At 52.0% G+C, this 12,956-nt stretch overlaps 1 protein-coding gene across 1 annotated transcript; it reads right to left on the bottom strand.

Moving 5' to 3' along the window:
• Positions 1-340: 340 nt before the first annotated feature.
• ZNF623 (zinc finger protein 623) lies at positions 341-11,046 on the bottom strand. Its single transcript, XM_043484378.1, has 2 exons — positions 10,924-11,046; positions 341-4,191 (listed from the first exon to the last, which is right to left on the bottom strand). The coding sequence occupies exon 2, from the start codon at positions 4,101-4,103 to the stop codon at positions 2,619-2,621; it is 1,485 nt and encodes a 494-aa protein (XP_043340313.1). The 5' UTR covers positions 4,104-4,191; positions 10,924-11,046; the 3' UTR covers positions 341-2,618.
• Between the last annotated feature and the right edge of the window lie 1,910 nt (positions 11,047-12,956).

Raw genomic sequence — 12,956 nt, 5'->3', positions numbered from 1 at the left:
GGATGTCTCCAGCGGCTCCTGCACTCGTGGGCAGATTCACTACTGCTGAGCCACCTGGGGAGTCCCCTCATTCAGTAGGCAAATACACAGCATAAAGCATAGAAGCATAAAGAGACACCCATATATGCCACTGGAGTGGATTACATTTTAGAAGTGTCACCATACTACATGTTGATAAGGATGTGGACCAGTTGAACCCTGACAGTGGCAAGAGAGGCCATAACCACGATGAAGAACTTTTTGGCAATTCCTTATAAAATTAAAACTCATGTATCTTATAATCCAGCAATTAATTTCCTAGACATTTAGCCAAGTGAAATAAAGAGGCAAGTCCAAATACTTTTATACAAATGCTGATAACTGTTTTATTCATAACAGCCAAAACTGGAAACCCAAATTTCTACCAACAGATGAATGAATAATATATGATGTTGACCTTCACCCATACAATGGAACACTACTCACAAACAGCTCTGGAAACACAGAGCTACTTGGTTTAGTCTTTAAAACATGCCAAAGTGGAATAAGACACAGAGGATTACATGCCATATGAATCCATTTATGTGAAGTCCTAAAACAGGCAGAATGAATACATACTAACAAAGCGTTTACTTGGGCCTGGAGTGGGACCTGGGAAAGGGCAAGAGGGAACATTTTTTGGGTGACAGAAGTGTTATTTTTCTTGATTGTCATGATGGTTATACAGGTATATGGATTTGCCAAAATTCTGTACACTTAAAATGAGTGTGTTACTATATGGCAATTGGACCTCAATCAAAGTTGGTTAAAATGGTCTGGTAATATGTTTCTATACCATTTGAAACATCTGTTATGGGTGAGTCTTCCAACGATGGAGTACTATATGCTTTGTACCCACTCAAGGCTTCTAGAGTTGCTAGAATTTAAGAACTCAAGATATGCCCTCACGGGCAGTACATTCTGACAGCATTTCAAAACTGTTTTCATGTTCAGATAAAAGAAATTCGATGCAACAACTAACACTTTTGCTAGACAGTTATCCACTGTGTGATATAACTCACCTGCTTTAGATCAGAGAGGGATCCTCCAGGCTTCCTGTTTTCTCCAGAGTCCCTCCCAGACCACCCTCTTTTTTAGGTGACAAGTGTCTACTTGTCCAGTTCACTGTCACCTCCTCCATGAAGCTGCCTCACATCTCCACACCAAACTAGCTGCCTCCTGACCTACACCCCTGCACAACTGGAAACATACTTCAACTCCAACACTGAACTCAGCTTGCCATGACCTTTCTGCCTCCATCAGACTATGGACAACTTCAGGACAGATGGTGTCTTATTCACCTTGGTTTCCAAGTATTTAGCACTGGTCCTTTTGATCAATACATTTTCAAATCAGTGAGAAAGTGAGCTGGAGAACAGGGAGGTGGGGAAGAAGTTGGGCTCAATCATGGAATTAAGACAGAAGAAAGTCATGAAGTGTATCAGGACTGTGTGCCCTCTGAGTGAATTAGAGATACACAGAACACTAAATGAAGATGAGCACCTCCCCCCCGCCACAGCACCCCCAAGCACAGTCATTCATAGACAAACTCTGAAGGCAAAACATACAAGAGGCCAGTCTTACTCTGTTACTGCCTGCAAGTGTTGAATGCATTATGAACAGAGACGTCAGCAGGGCCAAGAGGAGGTATTTCCAGTAGACCAGCAGACTACACTGTCACAAAACAAAAAAGCAATGACAAAAAAAAAAAATTTTTTTTAGTGTTTTAAATAACAGTGTAGATAGGACAAAGCAAGAGAGGTGCCAAGTGCACACAGACTGGGCTGTGCTTTTTATTGCCCTGCTCCAGATAGCAGGGACACACAAATCAGTGAGATACACTCACGGTCCTTAACAATGAGAGAGCACACAGAACAATCAGAGCAAGCACAGTAACAAGAGGTGAATGGCCACCAAGGATCAGAAGCAGCAGAGGGGCAGTGGGCTGAACCCAACATGAAGCTTGGGATGGGTCTTGACTTGTGATGGGTCATCAGCCAGATGAGAGGGGGCATTTGAGCGTCGGCTGGGAGGCAGGAGTGCCTGGATGAGGGGGCACATCCAGCAGTTGGTGCTATCTCTGTGATCAGGAGTGAACCGGGAGCAGATGAGGCTCCAGGAAGCCTTTGGATGCACGGTGGGGAGTTCAGAATTTCTCCTAAGGACCACAGGGAATCAAGTTGTGGTTTTAGGTAACAAAGTATCTTTCTCCAACTTGCCTTTCTGACAGATCAAAAATGGCTGAGGAATACTCTTTTAAAGTTATAAAATTAGATACATAACTCTGCTTTAAAAGGGATTTAACTCAAAGGTGAATTGTTACTGTGCAGTGGAATAGAATCTTTTTCTCCGAGGCCAAGCTCCTTGCTCCTACACCCACAGCTCTCCCATAACTGATCCAGCTCCATGCCAGCTGTCCAATCGTGTGGCTCTCCTGTGAGCATGTGCTCCCAACGGAGGACAGTAGGCCCCACTGCAGCCAAGTGAGAGGTGGCAGCCCCGCCCATCCATGACCCTGGAAAATGCTGACTCCTCCAAAACCTCACGAATCAGGGCCCCTGCTACTTGTTTCCAGCATCACTAAGTGAGCTGGAGGATAATTAGAAGTCTGTGTGCCCCCCCGGCCCTCCACACGTGTCCCCCAAGTGTACAGCTGTCTGACTCAAGGGAAGGCCCTCCTGGGGAGCCTCCTGACTGCTTTTAAAGTCTGGGGGTGGGGTGAGCTCTTTCCCATACTGACTACACTCATAGAGTTTCTCCTCAGTGTGGATCTTCTGGTGCTGAAGGAAGTTTGACCTCTGAATGAAGCCTTTCCCACAATAACTACACACGTAGGGTTTCTCTCCAGTGTGAATAATCTGGTGCAGAAGGAGCTTGGAACTCTGAATAAAGGCTTTCCCACAGTCCTTGCATTCGAAGGGCCTGTCCCCAGAGTGGATCTTCTGGTGCTCGGTGAGGTGTGCTTTCTGGAGAAAGGCTTTCCCACACTCCTTGCACTCGTACACCCTCTCCCCGGTATGAATCTTCTGGTGTCGAATAAGATAGGAACTCAGGAAGAAGGCCTTCCCACACTCATTGCACTCATAGAGCTTCTCCCCGGTGTGGATCCTCTGGTGCTGCGTGAAGTTGGACGTCTGGCTGAAGCGCTTCCCGCACTCGTTGCAGACGTATGGCCGCTCCCCAGTGTGGATGCGCTGGTGCTGGATGAGCTTCGAGCTCCGGATGAAGGCCTTGCCACACTCATTGCACTCGAAGGGCCGCTCCCCAGTGTGGATCCTCTGGTGCTCGATGAGGTCTGAGCGGTGGCGAAAGGCCTTGCCACAGTCCTGGCACTCGTACTGCCTCACCTCCGTGTGAACCTGGAAGTGCCGGATGAGGCTGGAGCTCCGGATGAAGGCCTTGCCGCACTCATTGCACTCGTATGGCCGCTCCCCCGTGTGGATCCTCTGGTGCCGGATGAGCAGTGAGCTCTGGCTGAAGCCCTTCCCGCACTCCTTGCACTCAAAGGGCCTCTCGCGGGTGTGGACCCGCTGGTGGCGGATCAGGTCTGAGCTGTGACAGAATGCCTTCCCACATTGAGCGCACTTGAAGGGCCTTTCTCCCGTGTGTACTTTCTGATGCTCCATGAGATCCGTGTAGAGAACAAAGTCCTTGCCACACGCGTTACACACGTATAGCCTCTCCCTGCCATGAATGTGCTGATGCTCTGCCAGGTGGGAGCTCTGGCTGAAGCCCTTCCCGCACTCGTCACACCTGTGAGCTTTCTCCCCAGCACAAGAAGCCTGATGTCTGGCCAGGCCCGGGTTGAATGGGAAGCTGCGGCAGGCCTCGTGCTGGGGGGCCTCCCCCTCGATCAACTCTCTCTGAAGCAGGAGGAGGTCTGGGCTCAGGAGAGGGCTCCCCTCAGACTTACTTCCCGCCTGTGCTGCCTCTGTCGTTTGGATCTTCCAGTGGGTGACTGTCACCTGCTGGAAACCCCCTTCTTGCGAGGTGCAGCTCCGCAGGCTCTGTGCATCCAGGTTTCCTAAAAGCCTCCCAAGTCTGGGGTCAGGGCCCCTCCCAGACGTGGGGGCTGTGAGCTCCATCACTGGGAGGGCTTTGGACACTGCCTTCTGCAGATTCCCACGCCCAGAAACCCAGGCTCCGAGTCCCCTTCTGGTCAGCAGTCAGCATCTGAAATAAAGCAGAGTAAGATCATCTTTCCCCTTCGTTACGAGATGGGAATCTGCTGGAGCAGATGGGGTGAACTGCACCTGGAGCAGCAGAGAGACGTGCCCCCTGCCCACAGCCCCGCTCAGCACAACACTCGGCTCAGCCTGCTGGCCTCTCCACTGGTGTAGGGGGCTCCACCACCACCACCAGTTTCAGGGGACAGATGGGTTGATGGGCAGGGATGGGTCTCAACTCCACTCAAAATCAAGACATGTTTCCTAAGAAACACAGGAAGACCACTCTGACCCCCACTCGGTCGCCCCCTGCCCAGCTGAGACGCTGGATGGGTGAGACTCACACGAGCTCTGGCTTGTTAACCCTGCTCCCCTGCCCTCTCCTTCCTCCACCACGTGTACCCTCTAGCCCTCCCCTTGGGGCAAAGCTCAGCCTGCTTCCTGATGGGTGTCTCCGTTCCTGCCAATGGAGCTCTCACGTTTATAACCACCTGCCTGACAGGCCCCCGGAGCTGCCAGCAGCTCCCACACATGGCTAACTCTCCCGTGAGACCATCTTCTGGCTTCTCCTCTCAAGAGTGCAATAGCACTCCCCACCCCAGGGATGATGGCCTTGTGGCTTCCTCCAACGAGAAAACAGAAGCGATTAGATGAGAACACCCACTTTCTCCCACATTTACCATGCTACCAGCATTCGCGCCCACGCCAGGCCCACCCTCTGTACTGGGTTAAACATCCTCCTTGAAATCCGAGGTAAACGCGTCCACCTGTGTACCCTGCGCCCGCCCAGCAGCAGAGTCTGAGGTGGGAATGGTCACCACAGCATCACGCAGTCACCAGAACATCCATCAGCAGAACAAAGGGCCAACTGAGGTGTCCTCCAGCAAGGAGGGCATCCCTGCACCAGAGTACATGTGGACCTCCTGGGGTGACACTGAGCCCAAGAGCTCAGTGTGTGATCCTACTTCCACGGAGTTCAGACGCAGACAAAGCTGGCCATGGTGGGAAATTCGAGTCACAGATGGTCTTTAGGAAGATGGTACTTGCGAGTACAGGGGGGCACTGTGCTGCACAGGTGTGTCTGCCATGGAAAAGTCTGTGCTTAGGGAACCTCGCACCATTTCTGGGACGTGCCTTCAGCTCTGGAATTCTTGCCCCAACAGAAAATTTCTCCTTCAGCAGGAATTTGCTGAGGGGATGCCCTCTCTACTGCCAGCCCTCCATCACTACAACCCATCTGCTATCTCACAAGGTAGCAGGTCAGACACCAGCCTGACCCAAGTGGGCCCCTGCAAAGGGTTGCACGCGGTGTCAGCCAGGCTCAGGAAGGTCTAGAAGCTTGGGAAAACTGTCTCCACCTCACTCAGGTTGTTGGCAGAACATGGTTCCCTGTGGTCATGGGATGGCCCCTTGGGAGCACCCGCACCTTCCAGGTAGGAGCAGCTCAGATGCCCTCTCGTTCTCTTCTGCAACCAGCTGGAAAAACCCTGCTTTCCAAAGGTTCGTGATGAGCCCCACCTCTCGTCAAATGACTGAAAGAGCCCTCCCTTGCGTCCGGAGTGAAGAACCCTGCCTGCCACATCCCAGAGGGGTCCTGGCCCTTGACAGAGCCCAGAGTGCCCCAGTCTCCATGTGGGACAACTCTGAAGGGTCGTCCAGCCCCAGAACTCCACCAGCCTCAGTTTCCCCCTGCCGCCCCATCCCAACTTGCTCATAGGTTCTTCCCCGAGTGCTCCCTCCCCAGCTGAGCCCAGTTCCCAGGAGCTCCGCCCAAGACCCCGCAGGACCACTTCTCCCCAAATCTGCACCAGTGGGAAGCAGTCCGCCGGCTGTGCAGCCCCACAGAGATGCTCCCAAGTCCCCAAGGGCAAAGATGTGCCCCTGAGGACAGAGCCAGGTGGTGGGGAGCCGTTGGGGGCAGGAGGGCTCCCCAGGTTCCTTCCAACAGGCTGCTTTCCTTCTCGAGTGACAGCGCACATCTAGCACACAGTCTCCCTGGACTCCTCTGCTCGCCTTTCTAACCATACCATTCCCATCACCCGGAGGCCCCCCTCTAAGGGGAACTGTCTCTTATTATAATTCTGCAGTTTTCAATTGCATTTAAATGGAATCATATGGTTTGTTTTGTGTTTGCTTTTTATTCAATAGGCACCCACTTTTTTATAGAGCTAGAACTCACACATCATAAAATCCACCATTTTAAAGCACACAATTCAGTGCTTCTTAGCGTATTTCTAAGGTTGTAGAACCTTCCACACTAATTTGAGCATCATCAAGATTCCCCCCAGGTGTCTGCTGACGCTGAGCACCACACCAGGGAGGCCACCTGTGTTGCATGGACCTCAGTGTGGGCAGCCTTCATGGCGTGAACACATCGCTGTGTCCTTTCCACGATTCTGCTCTCCACCCCAAGGGGCTCGCAGCACGGTCCTGTGCTTGTCTTCTGGCCGACAGAGGTCCTTGCTCCCGCTGAGCCCTGGAACTCCTTCGTTTCAGTGGCTACAGCTCAGGCCGCCCTTGGAGACTCCCAGGAACTGCTGACGCTGTGGACCAGTGACTGCCTGTGCTCTGGGCTCCTCCCCTTCCTGAGTGGACGCATTCATGTAGTCATCTACTCTTGCTGGGGGAGGAGGCAGCATCTGGGGAGTGTAGACTGTGGCTGTGTGGACACGCACTGGTGCCAAGAAAAGGCCACAGGCCAGGGATCCTGGCTCCGGGCTGGAGGCAGCAACTGAGCACGGCCTAGTGTGGGGGCCAGAGGGCCAGCTGGTCAGCTACAGCAGACATGAGGCCGCTCAGTGTCCCTGCTTTGAGTGACAGAAATCCCTCCAGAAATTTCAGTGGACACAGAGCCAGCAGCGAACCACCACATTTCCAGAAGTCCCCTGATGTCAGGGGTGACCTGTGACTGATTCCAGGGCACCACCCTCTAGCCCAGCCCAAGGGATGGGCACGAGGCCACACCGCAGGCTCCTGGGGGGGCAGGGCCCTCCCCCTGTTTCTGAGATGGGATACCAGAAACCAAGTTTACTGTTGGGAACACTAGTTTTGAATCTCCGTTACAGCAAAAGGAACCCATGCTTAAATAATGCTGTTAGACAACCTGACTATTCAGATGCAACACTCCCTGTGATGATGAAGACACTGAACCAACAGCAGACAGTAAGAGTGAGAAGCTGCAAGTCTACTCGAGGCGTTTCTGTCCATGTGAGGTTTGCAACACAGCTTCCTGGAGCAGTGGCCCTCTTGGGCGCCCTGTGACACAGCATTTCTGACCACTGCCCGGTGAGATTCACTGACACTGTTCTTCTGAGTTAAAGGCCCACTAATTTGATTTAAATCTTTCTCCTGCTTACAGAAATTACTTTAATTAGTTATTTTTTTCAAGGCATAAGGGTAAACTATGCCAGTTGAGAAAGACTAAAAATAAAATTATTCTTAACCCCAGTACTCAGATTACACATTGACGTTTTTCTCTGACGTTTTTTCTGCACCAATGTATTAAGAAATGAGGACCACACTCCTCAGTCTCATCCTATTTTACTTCACTTTTATACTGTCCATTCTGAGCAATTATAGACCCACACTGTAAGAACACTTCAAGTGGTAAACAAAAATGAGGATAATCCCCAGCAATCCCAGAGACCACTGCAAGCTGTTCAGTTTATATACATTCATCCAGACTTCTGCTTAAACAAAAATGACACATTTACTTCCATGCATGCCATCTGTAGGTATAAACACGGGGTCATATATACCTGTCCATCTGTACACCCTCCCCCCACTTCTAACACATCCCCGAATCCTTCAAGTTCCTTCACACGGGGCCCTGGTGCTCCGAAGCCCCACTACACTTCAGATGCCGGAGGTGCCCCTGGTGTCATGAGGACGACATTCCCTGAAGTACTCGGCCCACCTCCCTTCCCCAGACTGGGGGAAGGAGTTAGCCGAATGAAAGGTCTGGGAGAATAACTAGGCACGTCGGACCCAGCCTCATCCACTGGGGCACAGGTCCTGCTGCTCTGGGCCAGGAGTGCAGCGCTATGGAGAGGCTGCGGCAATCCAGCGCCGCCTGTGGGCAGGCAGGACATGGCCTAACCGGACACTTGGCCTAGAAGTCCAGCATCACTTCAACCAAGGCTTGGACAAGTGGCGAGGTGAACTTTCGCTCTTCGTGGGCCTCACTGGTGCAGGCTCCGGAGGGCAGGAGGGGTGCTATTGATGAGCTTCCCTCAACCCTAACCCAGCACTGCTGAACTGGCCTGTACAGTCTCAGGCACACCTCCAAACCTTGAAAGGCAGACATGACCTCGATTATTTACTCTATTTTACAGAGGCTGAGAAAGTCAATTACCCAAGGCTGCTAAGCCAGTCAGTGGCAGAGCTTAGGTTCAGAGTCAGGCCTGTCTGCCTCCAGAGTCCATTCTCAAAGATGTTTTTCCCTCCGCAAGTGTGATGTTGCTGTTACAGGGTATTTTGCTTAGAGCAGCTGGGATTTGTATTCTAAAAGTAAGCTTATATTTTAAATCTTGTTTTTTTTTTTTAATCCAAACAAGGAAGTATATTTGGTTTTTTGTTTTGGAGGTGATATTTCCTTATTTTTTGTTGTTGTTGTTTAAAAGGACTGTTATAACACCTGAAAACAGGCTTGTGTCTATTTATAAGAATAGAGCTTTAAAATGTGTGCCTTTTCATGATTTTCATAACTTTAACTTTTCAGGAAGTTTTTAAAATTAAATATACCTTGCTTTGAATAAACGTTTATCTGAATATCAGCAATCTTTCAGTTTCTGCTTAATGCCTTTTTTTCCCCTGTGAATTCAAATAAAGTTAAATTGATACTTTTTCATTTAAAGAAACCTGAATGAAGCAAACGAAGTAAAAATACATCAGACTGCTGGTTCCATAATGTCTGGGGCTAACATGGCCCTCCCTTTTGTTAGAACTTGCTGGACAAAATATAACACAACACTGCTGAGGTTGAGATGGGCGAGCCTCTGAGCTGGGAGTGAGGCCTACGAGCCGCCAGAGTGGCTCTGAGATGAGAGGGGGCAGTGCCCACTGCAGGGACGGGAAGCTGTTTGTGCACGCGCACTAGTAAAGGGGCGTTATAAGCCTTGGGCTTGCAAGTTACCAGTGTGGCTGTCTGCTGCTTACAGTCTAAAGAAAGGAAGCAGGTAGGTGTGCAGAGCTCCACCCTTGGGAGCAGCAGGAAAAGGGAGAGTAAAAGGGCGCCCAGGAAAGACAGGACTAGAGCTGCAGGAGAAATCTGCACCTTCGCACGGCCCCACGGCCACAGTGTCACCAACCTGTACTTGTGCCACCACAGCCACGGGGGGGGACCGAGTGCCCCGCGCGTGCTTCTCTTATTTCCTGTGTTCACCACACAATCATCCATGAGGTTCGGGGAGGTGGCTGGCTCACAGCTGAGCCTGCTGCAGGCTGCGGTCTCCTCCCCAAACCACCCCCACAGCCATCTGAGTTTTGTTCCCAGGGCTCTGCCCAGATGTCAATGGTCTTCTCCTTTCCTGAGCAGTTCAGTGTCCTTTCACCGGTCATATTCCACAACCCGAGGCAGCACTGGACGTGCCTGACAGCTCCCTGAACTGCTTCAAGGCCCTGCCCTATTCTGGGTCAGCTGCTTCTCTGAGCACCCCTTCCATTACCAGCTTGTGAACGCGGTCTGGGCTTTCTCAGCTCCGCCGTGCAAGCCTTACCATCCCTAAGGCCTTTGCAGGAGAAATCCATCCCCATCTCTCCAGGAGACACTGGAGCTAAGAAGTTAGGCTTGTGAAAAGACATAGCAACCTCGCCCCGCCCCGCCCCATTTCTCTGGTATCTTTCACATGAGTGACGCTGTAGCTATTGCCATTATTAAGATACTGTTATTGTTACATCTAACGAAAGTCCCACCTCCGTGGACAGGACCAAGTCCTGTCATTCACTGGGACTGGAGCTCAGGAGAAAGATGAGCTCCAGAGAGGGCACTGCGGCCTGATTAAGAGCATGAGCTCTACAGACAAATTGCCCGAGTTCAAACGGGCCTCCACCTAACACTCCCGGGAACACAGAGAGGCATGCTACTCAGGCCCTGAGGCTCCCATGACTACGATGCAGCCACTGCATGAAGAGCAAGACGTCCAGGGCACCAGCAGAGACGGCCTCCAGGACTGATATGACTCGAGAAAAGGACGGCGCCGCCCAGCATCTGGAGGGGATTCTCTTCTTCACCTCTACCCCACCAGGGCAGCGGTGCCGGCTCTGCACCTCCTCCAGCACAGGCAGGCTCGAGGCGCCGGTCACTCTCCCAGCATCATCTGGAGAGCTCCCTCGGGCTCGAGGGAGAGGCCGGCGGGCTTGGAGCAAAAGAGCAGCACTACCCACACCGTGCCCTTCACCTACCTCCAGGCCACCCCAGCGCCAGCAGTGGGCTTGAGAGCCGCGACACTGACGCTGAAGCTGGGGTTCTACGCCTGGGGTGTGTGGCCTCTGGAGCCAGGGAAAGGAACCAAGAGAGTGGAATCAGGCATTTACCCACACGACGTTCCCTGGGGAGAGAAGCTGCGGGACCCGGGCCGGACTGTAGTCCGGCGGGGGCGGCCGTGTCGGCTGCTGGGAGCCGGGCTCACTGAGCCCGAGGCTCCTGGACCCCCGTGCGGGGCCGGCCGCGCTGAGCCCGCCCGTCCACCCGACTGGAGGACCCTGCCGACCCGCTCGGGGCCCGGAACGCGCCACTCACCCGGCGCCCAGCGGCGAGAGGACGCCGGAGCCCCGCACGCAGACTGCCAGCCGCCCGCCCCGCTGACCGACCGACAAAGCCTACACAGGAGCCCGCACGCCGCGGCCGGAAGTCGGCCCGAGGGCCCGCCCTGAGAGCTTCCGGTGCCGCTCTAGGCGCTCCGGGGCCGGCCGGCCTCTCGGTGGTGCGCACTTCCGGCCGGGTACAGCTGGCAGGGACCCGAGTCGAGGGCCGGGCGAGACTTCACGTCTCGCGTCCCTGCAGCCCTGAGCGCCGCCTGTTCCCCAAGGGTGAACTGGCTTCCTGTAAGCTGTAAATGCCAACATTAAAAACGTCGGCAGGCGGAGCTCCCTGCGCCCATCGCCCCGGGGCCCCAGAGCGTGCCCCCGCCCTCCGCCTTCGAGCTTGGTCGGAGGGCGGCTATTCAAAGGCGAGGTCTGGCGTGGCGCGGCCGCCGAGGGCTTTCTCCTGCTTCTCGCAGCGGGCAGCGATTCCCGAGACTTCCCGCGTCTTCCCTTCCCTCTTCAGCCACGAAGAGGGCCCTCTGACTTAGTCCTTTTTACAGTCCAGGGACTGAAGCCGGAGAAGGCAGGTCACTAGAGGTCACACAGCTAGTGAGTGGCCAGGCCGATCGCCTCTGGGGCCACGCTCCTGGCCCTGCTATGCTGTTGGTCCTGTGGGCGCAAGGGTGGCCTCTGGGGACAGTCGTGGGAAATGCCATTATCCCACCCCCCACCCCCACCTCCCGGGTGGAACAGCAGGCATCCAATTAACCATCAGCTGGAGTTGGGGAACAGCAGCATTCACAAGCACCTGCTCTGTCAGGGGGTAAGATGCCAGGAGCAAGCAAGGGAGTCATTACAACAATAAGCCGTGCCAAAGAGGGCACTGGGCCCTGAGGAACTGCTCCTGACCAGTTCCCCCCCCGCCCCCCCCCCCACACCTCTCTGCCCAGCAGGGAAAGCTTCTTGGAGGAGGGGGGTCTTTTATGGAAGCCTGAGAGGATTGTCTGTTAACAAAACATGGACAAGATCTGTATGCTGCAAATTAAAAGATGCTGGTGAAAGAGATCAAAGAGGAGTTAAATAAATGGAAGAGTTAAATAAATAAATATGTTCATGGATTGGAAGACTCAACATAGTAGAAATGTTAATTTTCCGTAGGTTAATCTAAAGGTCTAATGCAATTCCTATCAAAATTCCAGAAAGATTTTTAGTAGACTTAGATAAGCTTATTCTAAAATGGATATGAACAGGCTATTCCCTAGAATAGCTTAAAACATTCTTGAAGAATAAAATGGGAGGACCACCACCTAATATTAAGATCTATAATACTTCTTCTGAAATCATGACAGTGTGGCATTGGTGGGGGGACAGACACCTAGGTCCCTGGAGCAGAATAAAGAACCAGGCACAGATCCACACCAATGCGGACTTTTAACAAAAGTGCAAAAGCAATTCGATGGAGATTTCAGTTCTTAATAATGTATCAGTGTTGGCTCATCAATTGTTAAAAAAAATGTAAACCAGTTAACCTTGGAATTTTTTTTGTTAAACTTTTGTCAATATTAATAAACAGTCTGTCTCAAATACCTGTGAGTGGTGCAAAGTTCAGATTTCATTTTCTCCTTAGGACCAAGATTTGCTCTCTATTTGAGAATCATGTTTTGCTTAACTCTTCTGATTCTTCTAGAATCTAACCTAATCTACTTTCTTTAAGGTGCTTAGCATCCCCATCACAAGTCCAGGGGCAGCTACAAGGTCAAATGTGATAAGTTTTCCCAAGATGTTTCATCTTTGGGTAGATCCAGAAAGTCTTGCATATGATCTTTTAATTGTTCCAGAGGATGTCTTCGTGATCACAATTGAGGTCAGGCTCCCAGTAACATGATACAGAACACAAAAAATGCTTCTAAATTTTTGGCCAAAATTCTGGCTTCTACACACCTTTAACGTCTCTAATCATGTCAGTGCCAGTAGTATCTACTTGCCCTTGGTAATTTTTAAAATCAGTGCCTAAAATGGTAAGTTTAT

The sequence above is a fragment of the Cervus canadensis genome, chromosome 12, assembly GCF_019320065.1.
Source record: "Cervus canadensis isolate Bull #8, Minnesota chromosome 12, ASM1932006v1, whole genome shotgun sequence".
In the NCBI taxonomy this organism is placed as follows: Eukaryota; Metazoa; Chordata; class Mammalia; order Artiodactyla; family Cervidae; genus Cervus; species Cervus canadensis.
This window is presented reverse-complemented; position numbering and strand designations above follow the sequence as displayed.